The sequence below is a fragment of the Pan paniscus genome, chromosome 18 (assembly GCF_029289425.2).
Source record: "Pan paniscus chromosome 18, NHGRI_mPanPan1-v2.0_pri, whole genome shotgun sequence".
NCBI classification, from domain to species: Eukaryota; Metazoa; Chordata; class Mammalia; order Primates; family Hominidae; genus Pan; species Pan paniscus.
In genome coordinates, this window is record NC_073267.2 from 3,508,533 (window position 1) to 3,520,944 (window position 12,412).

General features: G+C 65.3%; 3 protein-coding genes across 10 annotated transcripts in view; 2 read left to right on the plus strand and 1 right to left on the minus strand.

The window, feature by feature from the left end:
- Positions 1–396: 396 nt before the first annotated feature.
- On the plus strand, positions 397–4,390 carry KREMEN2 (kringle containing transmembrane protein 2). 2 transcript variants are annotated; one of them, XM_003804677.6, is made up of 9 exons: positions 397–848; positions 1,093–1,267; positions 2,378–2,469; positions 2,563–2,687; positions 2,880–3,033; positions 3,148–3,480; positions 3,558–3,683; positions 3,764–3,842; positions 4,048–4,390. In XM_003804677.6, exons 1-9 carry the CDS (start codon positions 755–757, stop codon positions 4,256–4,258), a joined length of 1,389 nt encoding a protein of 462 aa, XP_003804725.2. In that variant the 5' UTR covers positions 397–754; the 3' UTR covers positions 4,259–4,390. The 2 variants fall into 2 exon arrangements, with proteins under 2 accessions (XP_003804725.2, XP_003804724.2); XM_003804676.6 differs by lacking the exon at positions 3,764–3,842 and having other exon boundaries at positions 4,048–4,343.
- A 1,064-nt stretch (positions 4,391–5,454) lies between these two features.
- On the plus strand, positions 5,455–9,711 carry PAQR4 (progestin and adipoQ receptor family member 4). The gene is made up of 3 exons (XM_003804684.6): positions 5,455–6,069; positions 7,384–7,605; positions 7,742–9,711. Exons 1-3 carry the CDS (start codon positions 5,904–5,906, stop codon positions 8,173–8,175), a joined length of 822 nt encoding a protein of 273 aa, XP_003804732.1. The 5' UTR covers positions 5,455–5,903; the 3' UTR covers positions 8,176–9,711.
- PKMYT1 (protein kinase, membrane associated tyrosine/threonine 1) overlaps positions 9,046–12,412 on the minus strand; it is a 31,910-nt gene continuing 28,543 nt past the window's right edge. For all 7 annotated transcript variants that reach the window (XM_055100732.2, XM_034939640.3, XM_055100733.2 and 4 more), the window contains 6 exons: positions 11,547–12,040; positions 10,778–10,884; positions 10,473–10,645; positions 10,228–10,385; positions 9,365–9,442; positions 9,046–9,291 (listed from right to left, as the gene is read on the minus strand). In XM_055100732.2, coding sequence (XP_054956707.1) covers positions 9,180–9,291; positions 9,365–9,442; positions 10,228–10,385; positions 10,473–10,645; positions 10,778–10,884; positions 11,547–12,040 — 1,122 coding nt within the window. In that variant the 3' untranslated portion in view covers positions 9,046–9,179. The remainder of the gene's footprint in view (positions 9,292–9,364; positions 9,443–10,227; positions 10,386–10,472; positions 10,646–10,777; positions 10,885–11,546; positions 12,041–12,412) is intronic.

Below are 12,412 nucleotides of genomic sequence, written 5' to 3' on the forward strand. Positions count from 1 at the left end.
GAAAGTGTGCGCGTGAGCGCCTGGCAATGAATGGGAGAGAGTGCGAGCGCGTGCGTGCACTGGGAGGAGGGCGCTTGTAACTCGGACATTCCGGGTGTCCTGGGGCGCGTGCGACCACGGGAGGGGGTTCTGTATCTCCCATTTTAAGGGCCTTCCGTCCGCTTGCCCCGCCTGTCCCCCTCCACACCTTCCCACTTGAACCGGCACCGACCAGAGGGAGAGGGGGCCGGGAAGCGCTGGACGCCCGGGGTCGGGGGAGCGGGCGTGGGAGGCGTCTGGACCTGCTGCCTCCGCTCCAGTGCTGGGCGGGGCTTCCCGGCCTCCCATGGGGGGAGGGAGAGACCCAGGGGGAGGGACCCACGGAGGGATGCGAGGGGGGCAGGAGTCAGCCCGTTGGAGACCTGGGCGAGGGAGACGCCGAGAGCTAGGCTCAGTGGGAGGGGGCGGGCGTAGAGGCTGAGGCACCGCCCAGAGCTCGCTGAGACAGAGACTGAGAACGCCCCCGGCCAGATTCCCCCCGGAGAGACCCGGGTAGGGACAGGGACAGAGAGACGCCTCTAGGGGCAGAGGCCCTGGGAGGCAAAGACCCCCAGGAGAGATTTACCCACCCCAGACGGAAAGCGCGGCTCAGAGTCGGACGAGGGCAGACTGTCAGAGGACAACGCCCCCTAGGTCTCCTGGGAGACCCCGAAGCGACCCCGGGGGCAGCCCGGGCCGTGTCCGGGCGAGGGTGACCTATCCTTGGTTGAGAGCGATGGGGACACAAGCCCTGCAGGGCTTCCTCTTTCTCCTCTTCCTCCCGCTGCTGCAGCCGCGTGGGGCCTCGGCTGGGAGCCTGCACAGTCCAGGTAAGTCCCCGCACGGCTGTCGGGCCGTGTTCACCACCCCTTCCTCGGCCTCCGCCCCCAGGGCCAGGCCCCCAAGGCTGGGGAGGGGGACAGAGCAGGTGGCCGGAGCAGCTGAGCAGCCCGAGGGCTCCTGCAGGGGCGGGTGCGGGGTCGCTGGCTGGGGACCCAGGCGGGAGGTGGCGTAGGGGCGCGAGGATGCCCGGCGTGGGTCCGGACCTCCCCAGGCCCCGCCTTTGCCGTGCAGGCTTGTCCGAATGCTTCCAGGTGAATGGGGCTGACTACCGCGGCCACCAGAACCGCACTGGCCCGCGCGGGGCGGGCCGCCCGTGCCTCTTCTGGGACCAGACGCAGCAACACAGCTACAGCAGCGCCAGCGACCCCCAGGGCCGCTGGGGGCTGGGCGCGCACAACTTCTGCCGGTGAGGGGCGGGGCCTGCGCTGGGGGCGAGGCTGGGCTCACCATTGCAGGGATGGCCCGAAGCGGGGCGTCTGTGCGGGCGGGGTGGAGGTCTGCCGTGGACTGGCAGCCCAGCCTCCTGGAGAACCTGGGGGCGGGGCCAGAATGAGGGGCGGGGCGGGGCGGGGCGGGGCGCGCGGAACCCTGGCGCAAAAGGGATCCTCCTCAGGTGCACAATTTCTGCAGAGCCTCAGTTCAGGGCCAGGAGAGAAACGGACCTGGGCACTCAAAGGACCCGTATGGGCGGGGCCTGGTCAGAGGGGGGGCCGAATGGGCGGGGCCTTGTCAGAGTGGGGCTCTTGTCATACAACTTATTTTGGGGTTCAGAGCCACAGCTACGGTCTGAGGCAGGATGGACCCAGCGGGAGGAGAGCCGCAAAGCTCAGGAGCTCACTTCTGCTTTTAAGTGGGGTTGGAGGCCAGGCGCGGTGGCTCAGCCTGTAATCTCAGCACTTTGGGAGGCCAAGGCAGGCAGATCATCTGAGGTCAGGAGTTCGAGACCAGCCTGGCTACCATGGTGAAACCCCATTTCTACTAAAAATACAAAAAAATTAGCGGGGCATGGTGGCGGGCGCCTGTAATCCCAGCTACTCAGGAGGCTGAGGCAGGAGAATCGCTTGAACCCGGGAGGCGGAGCTTGCAGTGAGCAGAGATCGCGCCACTGCACTCTAGCCTGGGTGACAGAGCGAGACTCGTCTCAAAAAAAAAAAAAAAAAAAAGTGGGGTTTGAGGGACGGAAGTGGCTGAGGCCCATGCCAGGTGGGGGTGAAGAATACAGATGGCCTCAAAGTCCTCATATATGGAGTCAAGTCTAGCAACAGCTGAAGCCTAAAAACAGCTCTCAAGTCCCCTTTAATGACTTCCCGCTGTCCACTCGGAAGTCGACGTCCAGTTCCTTCATCAGGCAGAGCTCTGCGTAGACAAAACTGGAATTTGTGGGTGTACAGCAGGCAGCACAGCCGCTCACAGGCACAGAGCCTTGAAGGCCACTTTGAGCATAGGCTGCGGGGCCGGGCCTGGGTTTGCTATTCTTGGGGTGGTGGGACCCCCACCACCTCCCTCCCACCCGCAGTAACCCAGACGGTGACGTGCAGCCGTGGTGCTACGTGGCTGAGACAGAGGAGGGCATCTACTGGCGCTACTGCGACATCCCCTCCTGTCACAGTGAGTAGTGCGGCTGGACAGAGGTGGGAACGCTGCTGCATCTGGGAGGAGGGTTGTTTTCAGAGTCACGGAAGTCTGACTCTGCCCCCTCAGTGCCAGGCTACCTGGGATGCTTTGTGGACTCAGGGGCACCCCCAGCCCTCAGCGGCCCCAGCGGCACCTCCACGAAGCTCACGGTCCAGGTGTGCCTACGCTTCTGCCGCATGAAGGGGTACCAGGTACTGCTCACGGGCCCAGACCAGTGACCCCTGACCTGGACCTAAAGACCACACTCAACTCCCAACACTCGGTTGCCAAACCCAGACACCGGTTTCTGAACCTCCAGCCCGATTCCCACCCCGACCCCAGGCCCCCACCACTTCACCCCTACCCCAGCCCCTGCCCTGGGGTCACCCAGTCTGTACTCCCAGCTGGCGGGCGTGGAGGCCGGTTACGCCTGCTTCTGTGGCTCTGAAAGCGACCTGGCCCGGGGACGCCTGGCCCCCGCCACCGACTGTGACCAGATCTGTTTCGGCCACCCTGGACAGCTGTGTGGCGGCGATGGGCGTCTGGGCGTCTATGAAGGTGAGGAGTGGGCGGGGACCAGGGGCCTGGGCGGGCCTCGAGGTGGGGCCTGGCCGGGCAGGGGAGCCGCCGTGTTCTGGTCCTCAGAGTCCTGACTGCCGGCCCCGCCCGCAGTGTCGGTGGGCTCCTGCCAGGGGAACTGGACAGCGCCTCAGGGCGTCATCTACTCCCCGGACTTCCCGGACGAGTACGGGCCGGACCGGAACTGCAGCTGGGCCCTGGGCCCGCCAGGCGCCGCGCTGGAGCTCACCTTCCGCCTCTTCGAGCTGGCCGACCCGCGCGACCGGCTGGAGCTGCGCGACGCGGCTTCGGGCAGCCTGCTCCGCGCCTTCGATGGCGCCCGCCCACCGCCGTCCGGGCCGCTGCGCCTGGGCACTGCCGCGCTGCTGCTCACCTTCCGAAGCGACGCGCGCGGCCACGCGCAAGGCTTCGCGCTCACCTACCGCGGTGAGCCTCAGCTCGGCGCGCCCTGCCCGCTGTTCCCACCCCGCTCTCCCCACCCCGCCTCACGCCCCTCTCCGCAGGGCTGCAGGACGTCGCTGAGGACCCAGAGGCCCCCGAGGGCTCGGCCCAGACCCCCGCGGCGCCCCTCGACGGGGCCAACGTGAGCTGCAGCCCCAGGCCTGGGGCTCCGCCGGCCGCTATTGGGGGTGAGGCGGGCGCGCAGGACGGGAGTGAGTCAGGGAGCCGCCCCCTCGCGCCCATCCTCACCGCAGCCGTGTGCCCGCAGCCCGGGTCTTCTCGACGGTGACGGCTGTCTCGGTGCTGCTGCTGCTGCTCCTGGGGCTGCTGCGTCCGCTGCGCCGACGGTGCGGGGCGCTGGGGCAAGGCCTGAGGGCGGACCGGTGGTGGGGAGCTGGAGCCCCAGAAGGGAACAGAGCTAGGAAGGAACTCCTGGGTTCTTAAGGGAGCGAGGCTTTGGGTCCACGCACAGGATCGCGCGCGGGATCGCAGGTAGAGCAGGACGCTGCAGCGGCATTGGACGGGCTCGGCTGATGTCTGCTCCCTCTCTAGGAGCTGTCTGCTGGCTCCGGGAAAAGGGCCCCCGGCGCTGGGGCCTTCCAGGGGCCCCAGGAGAAGCTGGGCTGTGTGGTACCGACAGCCCCGAGGGGTGGCCTTGCCCTGCTCCCCCGGGGACCCCCAGGCTGAGGGTTCTGCCGCGGGCTACCGGCCTCTGAGTGCCTCCAGCCAGAGCTCCCTGCGCTCGCTCATCTCCGCTCTCTGACTCTGGGCCCCGAGGGTCCGTCCGCTGGGCCCGCCGCCGGCGAGATGGACACCTGAGATGCTGTGCTGCGCCCTGCCTCGGCCTTGCGCCTGTGTAGGGGCAGCTCGGCCTCTGGTCGTCTTGGGGAGACCAAAAGTCGGACAGGAAACATCTGGTGCTATTATCTGGGACTTGGCCTGACCGTGGGGGTCCAGATGGTCCAGGCCCTCTCCATGGACCTTTATGTGGGGGTGGTCTCTGGTTTCGGAGGTCTTTGAACCCCTCTGGGGGTGGTCCTGGACTGCCGTCCTCAGTGAGAGGTCACAGGTCAACAAAAACAGTCAAAAAGACCCCCACAGATTTTGAATAAAGGATCTACTTTGGTACGGGCCTCGAAAGTTCTTCCGTGGTGGGAGGAGCATGTTAATGACCATACAGGCGCCGAGGGTTGCGTGTGTCCATGCAAATGAAGGGCGTTGCACGCAGACTTTGGTGGAGCTGCCTGGAATGCAGAGAAGGACCGAGAACACAGACAGATGGGTGGGTGGGTGGAGTCCTGTAGAAGGCGGGGGTGGAAGGGGAGGAGGATCGTGGGCAGCGTTATGCTGAAGAAGGGGTGCCTTCCCGGTCCCTGCTCAGGGTGGACGGGGCGGAGGTCGACTTTGCTCCCCTGGCCTCCAATCTGTTTCCTGTCTATCCTTGGTAGGGCCCCGCAAGGGTGCGCCTTGTGGGCGATAACTGGGAGCAAGTTGGGCCGGGCCCACGCTCCGAGAAGCCTAGCGCGAAGGATAGGGCCTCTCCCGACGGCTGCGGGCGCGTGAGGCACGCCTTCAGAGGCCTGGGTACCGTGGAGCGCCTTGCTGCACTCGGGAGTCCAGCCGGCGGAAAGATCATTTTGGAGCGGGGGCGTACCGGATGTAGGCCGGGCCCGTCCGGCAGCACCTTGGACAGAGCCCGGTCTGGGTGGCAGGACTGTGCCCCCGAGGGTGGGTGCCCAAAGGTACGGAGACCTGGGTGTCACGCGGAAAATCCGGATGCACAGTTCTGAGGGACGCGAGGTGCCAGGGTCACTCTAGCGGAGCCCGCAGGACCCAGAACGTTGGGTCGCAAGCCCACAGCCACCCCATGCAAATGAGGCTGGGATCGCGCACACTATGCTAGGAGGCGAGGCCTGGGCGGCCTCGGGGCGGAGCCTCCCCGCCGGCCACGCCCATTGGCTCTTGCTGCGCCGACGTCAGGAGCCCGGCGCGCGAAACGCTGGCCGGCCGGCGGGAACTAGGAGCCTGGGCGGAGCCTGGCGTCCCCTCCCGCGTCCGGCCGCGCCCGTCCTCCCGGCTGCAGAGAGACTACCGGCCACCGCCGCCGCCGCCGCCGCGAGCTGTCCCTGCGGCGCGTCTGCCTCGGCGGAGCCGACCGCAGTGCGCTCAGGCGTCCGGTGCGTCCCCAGCCTCCGCCCCGGCGCGGGGGCGACGGACTCGCGCGTGCGCAGCGCCGGAGGGGCGCGGGCTGGGACCCCCTAGCCAGCGCGTGCGCCGATCGAGCGCAGGGCGATGGGTGGGCGCCGGGCGCCCGGCGCCAGGCAGTGATGGGCCTTCCCGCGCTGCGGCCCCACTGAGGAGGAGGCTCGGGGACAGTAGGAGCACGGGCTGCCCGCGCGGTGCGGACCATGGCGTTCCTGGCCGGGCCGCGCCTGCTGGACTGGGCCAGCTCGCCGCCGCACCTGCAGTTCAATAAGTTCGTGCTGACCGGGTACCGGCCCGCCAGCAGCGGCTCGGGCTGCCTGCGCAGCCTCTTCTACCTGCACAACGAACTGGGCAACATCTACACGCACGGTGAGCCGCGTCCCGCAACGCGCTTCCCACACCCCCGGCCGCCCTGCCCGCGTTGGGCCGGGGGCACTGAGGCCGAGGAGGGCCCCAGCGCCCAAGTCCTGGGCTGCCCCGGCCCTGGCACCGCCAGTAGCCGCGGTGACAAAGCTGCCATTGTCCCGGGCCGCGCTGCCAGCTTCCGCTTTCCCGGCGGGTGGGGGCCGGGTCAGGAGGGGAGCAGAGTAGGGTCTGAGCCTGCTTAATCCCTCTGAGCCCCAGAGGTAGGGAGCATGGTGTCCGGCCTCTGTAATCCCAGCGCCCTGGGAACCCTCTCCTGCCAGCACCCAGCCAGGAGATGGTGTTGACTGCGATGAGGAGGGCCCGGGAGGAGCCTCCCAGCGCCGCCGTCCTGACGCCCCCGCCCCAAGCCGCTCTGTCTTGGGGCTCCGCCTGGTGGCGGCTCCTTCTTCCCCCAACAGGCGTCCGGCCCCTCCTCCGCGCCCCGCGGAGCTCTGCTGACACAGCCCTGCCCGTCCTTGAGCTGCCCCAGGCGGGCAAGGGGCCCTGAGCGGCCTGGCCCAGCCTGGGTGCCTTTCCCAAGCTTTTGCCAGGCCACATTCCCACAAGGGTGGGCAGCCTTCGGAGCCCCGTTTGGCCCCTGGGAGGCCAGTACTAGAGGCCGGCAGGGAGGGGTGGAGACCTCCCAGAAAGGGCTAGGCTGGAATCACACTCCCCAGGGAGAGGTCTGGGGAGATGGGACAAGCCCCTCGAAGCCCCCTTCCCTTCATTCTGGACTTGTCTTCCCCCACCTGGCCTCACCCCTTTATAGAAGATAAAAAGGCCCAGTGCCTCCATTTGTCTGGACACTTATGGAGAGGGGAGGACTTGGGTTGGGAAGAGCAAGCCAAGTGGCCCCGGGCTGGCATCACTGCTCATGTGTCCTCTTCACAACTCAACTTGAGGTTTCGCTGCCTTAGGCTTCTCCTGTGACCTGCTTGTGTGGGGAGAGCAGTGTGGGAGTGGGATGGCCTAGGCCTGTCGTCTGCCATTGCTTACCTGCTGGGCTCACCCGGGGCCGGTCACTCAGCCCCTCCAAGTCTGTTTCCTCACCTGCAAAGTGGGGATCATGGTCTCTACTTCCCAGACCATCCTGAGCCATGATAAGTAACCAGTGCCAAAAGCCTTTTGCCCAGGGCCTGTCTCTGGCCAAGGCCAGGCCGCCAGCTGGATGACAGCATTACCTGGACCTGTCTTGCTCTGTCCTGTGTTGTGTCTGAACCGTGGTCCCCTTGAGGACGTGACTGAAACTATCTGGTAGATGACTGTCTCCCTCCCTAGGGCTGGCCCTGCTGGGCTTCCTGGTGCTGGTGCCAATGACCATGCCCTGGGGTCAGCTGGGCAAGGATGGCTGGCTGGGAGGCACACACTGCGTGGCCTGCCTTGCACCCCCTGCAGGCTCCGTGCTCTATCACCTCTTCATGTGCCACCAAGGGGGCAGCGCTGTGTACGCCCGGCTCCTCGCCCTGGACATGTGTGGGGTCTGCCTTGTCAACACCCTTGGTGAGTCAGGGCCCAAGGGATGGGAGCTGGAGCCACCGGCGGGAGAGGCATGGGGCACGCATACAAGCCATGGGTAGGGAAGGGCGGGTGGACCCTCACAATGACATGCCCTCTCCTGTTCTCTCCTCTTGTGCAGGGGCCCTGCCCATCATCCACTGCACCCTGGCCTGCAGGCCCTGGCTGCGCCCGGCTGCCCTGGTGGGCTACACTGTGTTGTCAGGTGTGGCCGGCTGGCGTGCCCTCACCGCCCCCTCCACCAGTGCTCGGCTCCGGGCATTTGGATGGCAGGCTGCTGCCCGCCTACTGGTATTCGGGGCCCGGGGAGTGGGTCTGGGTTCAGGGGCTCCAGGCTCCCTGCCCTGCTACCTGCGCATGGACGCACTGGCGCTGCTTGGGGGACTGGTAAATGTAGCCCGTCTGCCCGAGCGCTGGGGACCCGGCCGCTTTGACTACTGGGGCAACTCCCACCAGATCATGCACCTGCTGAGCGTGGGCTCCATCCTGCAGCTGCACGCCGGCGTCGTGCCCGACCTGCTCTGGGCTGCCCACCACGCCTGTCCCCGGGACTGAGCTGCCATGCCAGCCTGCCCACAGCAGCCTCCTAGAGTTAGCAACACCAGGTGTTCCTCCCAACTCGTCTGCAAGGGGCTGGCTCCTTGGATGCTTCCAGCTCATGAGATGTCTTAGCAGGAGCCCTGTTCACCCGTTCTTCCCTGTGGACTGACCTCTTCCACCCATGCCATGGCGCTCCAACTTCCTTCCCTGCCTTTTCCCTCCAAGCTCCTATTTTACTGTGTCAGCTGGAAGGAAACCTTTCCCTCTTGGGACCTCTTTACCCTCTGTGACCTGTGGGGTTAGACCAGAGAGGGACTCTGGGGTCATGTCTTGCTCTGAGAGTTCAAGTCCTGCCAGGCCGCCAGCCCAGAGCCTCCTCACCCTATTCTGTTCCTCCCACCAGGCCTCTGGCCAGTCTTCCTGATCTCCATCTTTCTGCCCTGCATACCAGCCCTCCCAGCAGCCACAAGCTTGCCCGCCCTGGCTCCCTCTGCCCAGAGACTATGGAGTAAGGCATTCAGGACAAAAGGACCAAGGGGGCATGGACCCTTCTTGTACCAGCTGGCCACAGGCACAAGGGCTGCAGCTGCTTCTTCCAGGAAACTGACACAGGGAGCTTAGCGGCCTCAGATCCTGGGACCCCTGAGCCGTGCCTGCCCTCCACCTTGAGTGCCATACTCCCAACAGCTCCAGGTACCCACCGGGGGATGTGCCTGCTCAGGAAACCTCTTTGCTCCACACAGCATGGGGCTTCAGCTGCTGGCCCAAGGCCAGGAGTGCTGGGTTCTGCAGCAGGGCTCAGCCTCAGGGGCGTTAAGACCCTGGATGACATCAATAAAGGGATAGGAAGGGCCATGTTGCCACATGAGCAAGCTTGGGTGCTCCCAAGGTTCAAATACTTTTTATTAGACACGGCCAGGCAGAGAAGACCATGGGAGTTCCCGAGGGGCCCCAGCTTTCAAGGGCGACGGGAGAGACACAGGATAAAAGGTTAAAAGTGCAGAGGCAGAGTCTGGGGCTCAGGTTGGGTCTAGGGTGTCCTCAAACAGGCTGAGGAGGTTCCGAGGCTCAAAGGAGGGGAAGGAGCCCCGAGGAGGCTCTGAGTTGATGTCACTTAGGTCCAGGGCATCCCTGGGAGGAGAGAGTAGTGACACTCAGGATCCAAAAGCTAGCCCTGCCCACCCCAGCCCCTGGACCTGCTTACCTGGGTGTGCACCTGCTCCGGGGGGTGGAGGTGCTCCCCACAGTCCGGGCCAGGACAGCCTCAGGGGAGAGTGAGGGCCTGCAGGAGGGCAGGCGAGACAAGGAGGGTGTCCAGGGCTAGGGAGTGCCGGATGAAACCAGCTCTGTCCCTGTGCAGGCTCCAGGCTCCCGCCTGACAAACAGGCAGGGAGCCACAGTCAGGGACAATAAAAACTTGGTGCACTCTGAAAGCAGCACTTGGACAGCCTTCAAAGTCCTTCCATCTGGCTGCACTCCAAGGCCCCCTCTGTCCTTTTCAGAACACATGGACTTTGAGGCAGATTTGAAATAAACTTTTAGTAAATGTAAGCCTTTCTGGAACTTCTTGTCTGCTATCAAGTGCCCCCGAGGGATGAGGTGATGTGTTTGTAAGGAAGGGGCTAACGGCAGAGTCCCCAAGAGCTGTCTGCCCTGAGCGTGTGGTTTCCTAATTACAGCCTCTCACTCAAGACACCAGGCCCCAGGGACCAAGGACTTGTACCCAGGGCAGGGCTCCCCAGACTCCAGAGGCTTTCTCTTCCCAGAGAAGGGACAATGTTTTATCCCTGGGCACTGGCAGCCTCCACTGGGGTCGGGGCTGCACGGCCAGCCACTCCCTGGGGTGCTGGTGCCCTAAGTGTGAAGCCATGCCCTGAACGGCCAGTCCACATGCCCAGCTGCATTAAGCCTGGCCAGGCCACACCCCCCCAGTCTTGGTTCCCTTCCCCAGGATGTGATGGGGGCCAGGTTTGTGGGAGTGGTCCCCATTCACCACAAATCTCCATGGAGCCCCGGTGATATCCCCCACCTTCCCCCTAGCCCCCCATACCCTGCACTTGAACCCACCCTAGGCTGTCGTCATCCCAGTTGCTGGAGAGGCTGCTGTCCAGGAGCAAACTGCAGGGTGGTGAGCCAGGCGGGGTGGCTGGCGGGCCCAGGGGCTGTAGCCAGCTGGCAGGGTGAGCCAGCCCATGCCAGAGCCAGCAGAGCAGGGCAAGCAGGGCCTGTGGGGGAGAGGAGCTCAGGATGTGGGCAGGCGGACCCCCGGGGCTGGGGAGCAGGGCAGGCAGCCGCCACTGTCGGGAGCTTACCTGCCACAGGGCCCACCCTCGGCTCAGGGCCTCCGCTGCCATGCACCACAGCACACCCCAGGCCCGCGGCTGCCTCAACACAGGCAGTGCCAGCAGGGCCTCGGCCGTGGCCCGCAGCTTGGGGTCTGGCTCCAGCATCATGACAAGGACAGAACGCAGCTCGGAAGACAGACCTGCCCGTGAGGAAGGGCCACATCGGGGTCCCAGAACACCGACTGCACCCTGAGCCCAGCAGTGCCTCCATGGCCAGGCACTATCTCCCCAGGAGCCCGTGGCAGCACCCCCTCCCGCCCTCACCCACTCACCGGCAGTGAACTCAGGGGGCAGGTAGCCCTGGCGCAGCTGCTGCCAGCCCTCCCCACCGTGGGGCAGCTCCATGTTGCATGCCACTTCCAGGATGGTGAGGCCCAGACTGGCAGGGACGGGATGGGGACAGAAGGGGGCAGGGTTGGCCCTGGGACACAGACCCAGTCCAGGGCTGCCTCTTGGAGGTGGGTGGGAGAGGGCTGCTGTCTTCATCAGTCAGGGAGGGGCGGAAGCAGGGGGAAGGGAGACCCCAACAGGCCTGATCATGAACCCTGGGCAGGATGGGGACATCATGGAATATGGGCTCTGTGCCCAGGGAGCCCACAAGCCACAGTGGTGAGTCCTCCCAGTGCCCTGATGGACAGGCACCACAGTTACTGCTGGCAGGTATTACTATCCTGATGATCAGGGCAGTGGTTACCAGTGTGGACCCTGGAACCCAGCACCTAGGGCCAGTCTCAGCTATGCCACTTGCTAGCAGTGGGCTCCGGCAAGGCCCTTAATCTGGCTGTAAATGGAGTGACAATTGTTTCTCCTGTGGAGCTGTGAGGAGGCAGGTTACACAAAGTGGCTCTGGAGGGTTCGAGGCTCACAGGCAGCCTGACCAGAGACGCTCTCCACTGGAGGGCAGGGATGGCGTCTCAGCCTTGTGGCTCTGAGGCCGGGTGTCCTGGGCTAGGGTGGAGCTTCCCTCCTGGGGAATGGAGCTTCCGTCCCAGGAAGGGCCTCCCACAGCCTGCCAAACACCTGGCGTGCCCCGGTCCCCACCTGAACACATCCGCTGCTGTCCCATAGGAGCCCTGCAGCAGCTCGGGGGCCATGTAGCGGGGGTCTCCCTCCTGGACCTCACCAGCTCCTGCTGTACCCAGCTCCACCAGCAGTCCGAAGTCACCCAGCTTGCAGCGGCCCCGGGGCCCCAGGAAGATGTTGGCAGGCTTGACATCAAGGTGCACCAGGCCCTGGCCATGCAGATGGGCCAGGGCAAGCAGCGTGTCCCGCAGGTAGCCCCAGACCTGGGCCTCAGGCAGGCTGGCACCCCAGGCCTCACAGTGTTGCTGCAGGCTGGGCCCGCACAGCTCCGTCTGCAGGTACAGGATGCCGCCCTCCTCCCAGGCCTGCTCCAGCCGCACGCAGCATGGGTGCTGCCCCACCTTCTCGTGGCTGCCCACCTCGGCCAACTTGCGGGCCCGGTCCTTGGGGCCCCGGAATGGTGACATGGAACGCTTTACCGCATAGAGCCGGCCGTCCTCCTTGGAGCGCACCTGGAAGGGAGGTGGTACCCACGCACAGAGTGAGGGTGAGCCACAAGTGGCACAATCACATAGGGGGACAACCTGGCAGACCCCATTAAGGGTTCACACACGGGGCACGGTGGTGTAGCTGGCATCTGTCTCAGACCCCTGCCCAGGGTAATAACAAAACCAGACAAACTTCCATCCCTGGGGCTGGGTCTGTGGAGACCCAGCGACGGAGGAGCCAGGGCCGACCTGCACTGACCCCAGGGGGCCTCTTGGATGTGTCACGAGGTGGAAAAAGCAGCTGCAGAGCAACACAGGCAGCCCAGGCTGTGGTGTGAAAAGCGGGCTCCCCTGTGAGAAAGCTGACCTGGGGGCCAATGTTGTTTGTACTTTTTA

Bases quoted from the DNA above. Each gene is read 5' to 3' on its own strand.
- PAQR4 (XM_003804684.6), top strand. From the start codon at position 5,904: ATGGCGTTCCTGGCCGGGCCGCGCCTGCTGGACTGGGCCAGCTCGCCG. The intron at 6,070-7,383 runs GTGAGCCGCGTC...CTCCCTCCCTAG, and splicing joins GGGCAACATCTACACGCACG to GGCTGGCCCTGCTGGGCTTC. The intron at 7,606-7,741 runs GTGAGTCAGGGC...CCTCTTGTGCAG, and splicing joins CTGCCTTGTCAACACCCTTG to GGGCCCTGCCCATCATCCAC.
- KREMEN2 (XM_003804677.6), top strand. From the start codon at position 755: ATGGGGACACAAGCCCTGCAGGGCTTCCTCTTTCTCCTCTTCCTCCCG. The intron at 3,481-3,557 runs GTGAGCCTCAGC...CCCTCTCCGCAG, and splicing joins CTTCGCGCTCACCTACCGCG to GGCTGCAGGACGTCGCTGAG. The intron at 3,843-4,047 runs GTGCGGGGCGCT...CTCCCTCTCTAG, and splicing joins CTGCGTCCGCTGCGCCGACG to GAGCTGTCTGCTGGCTCCGG.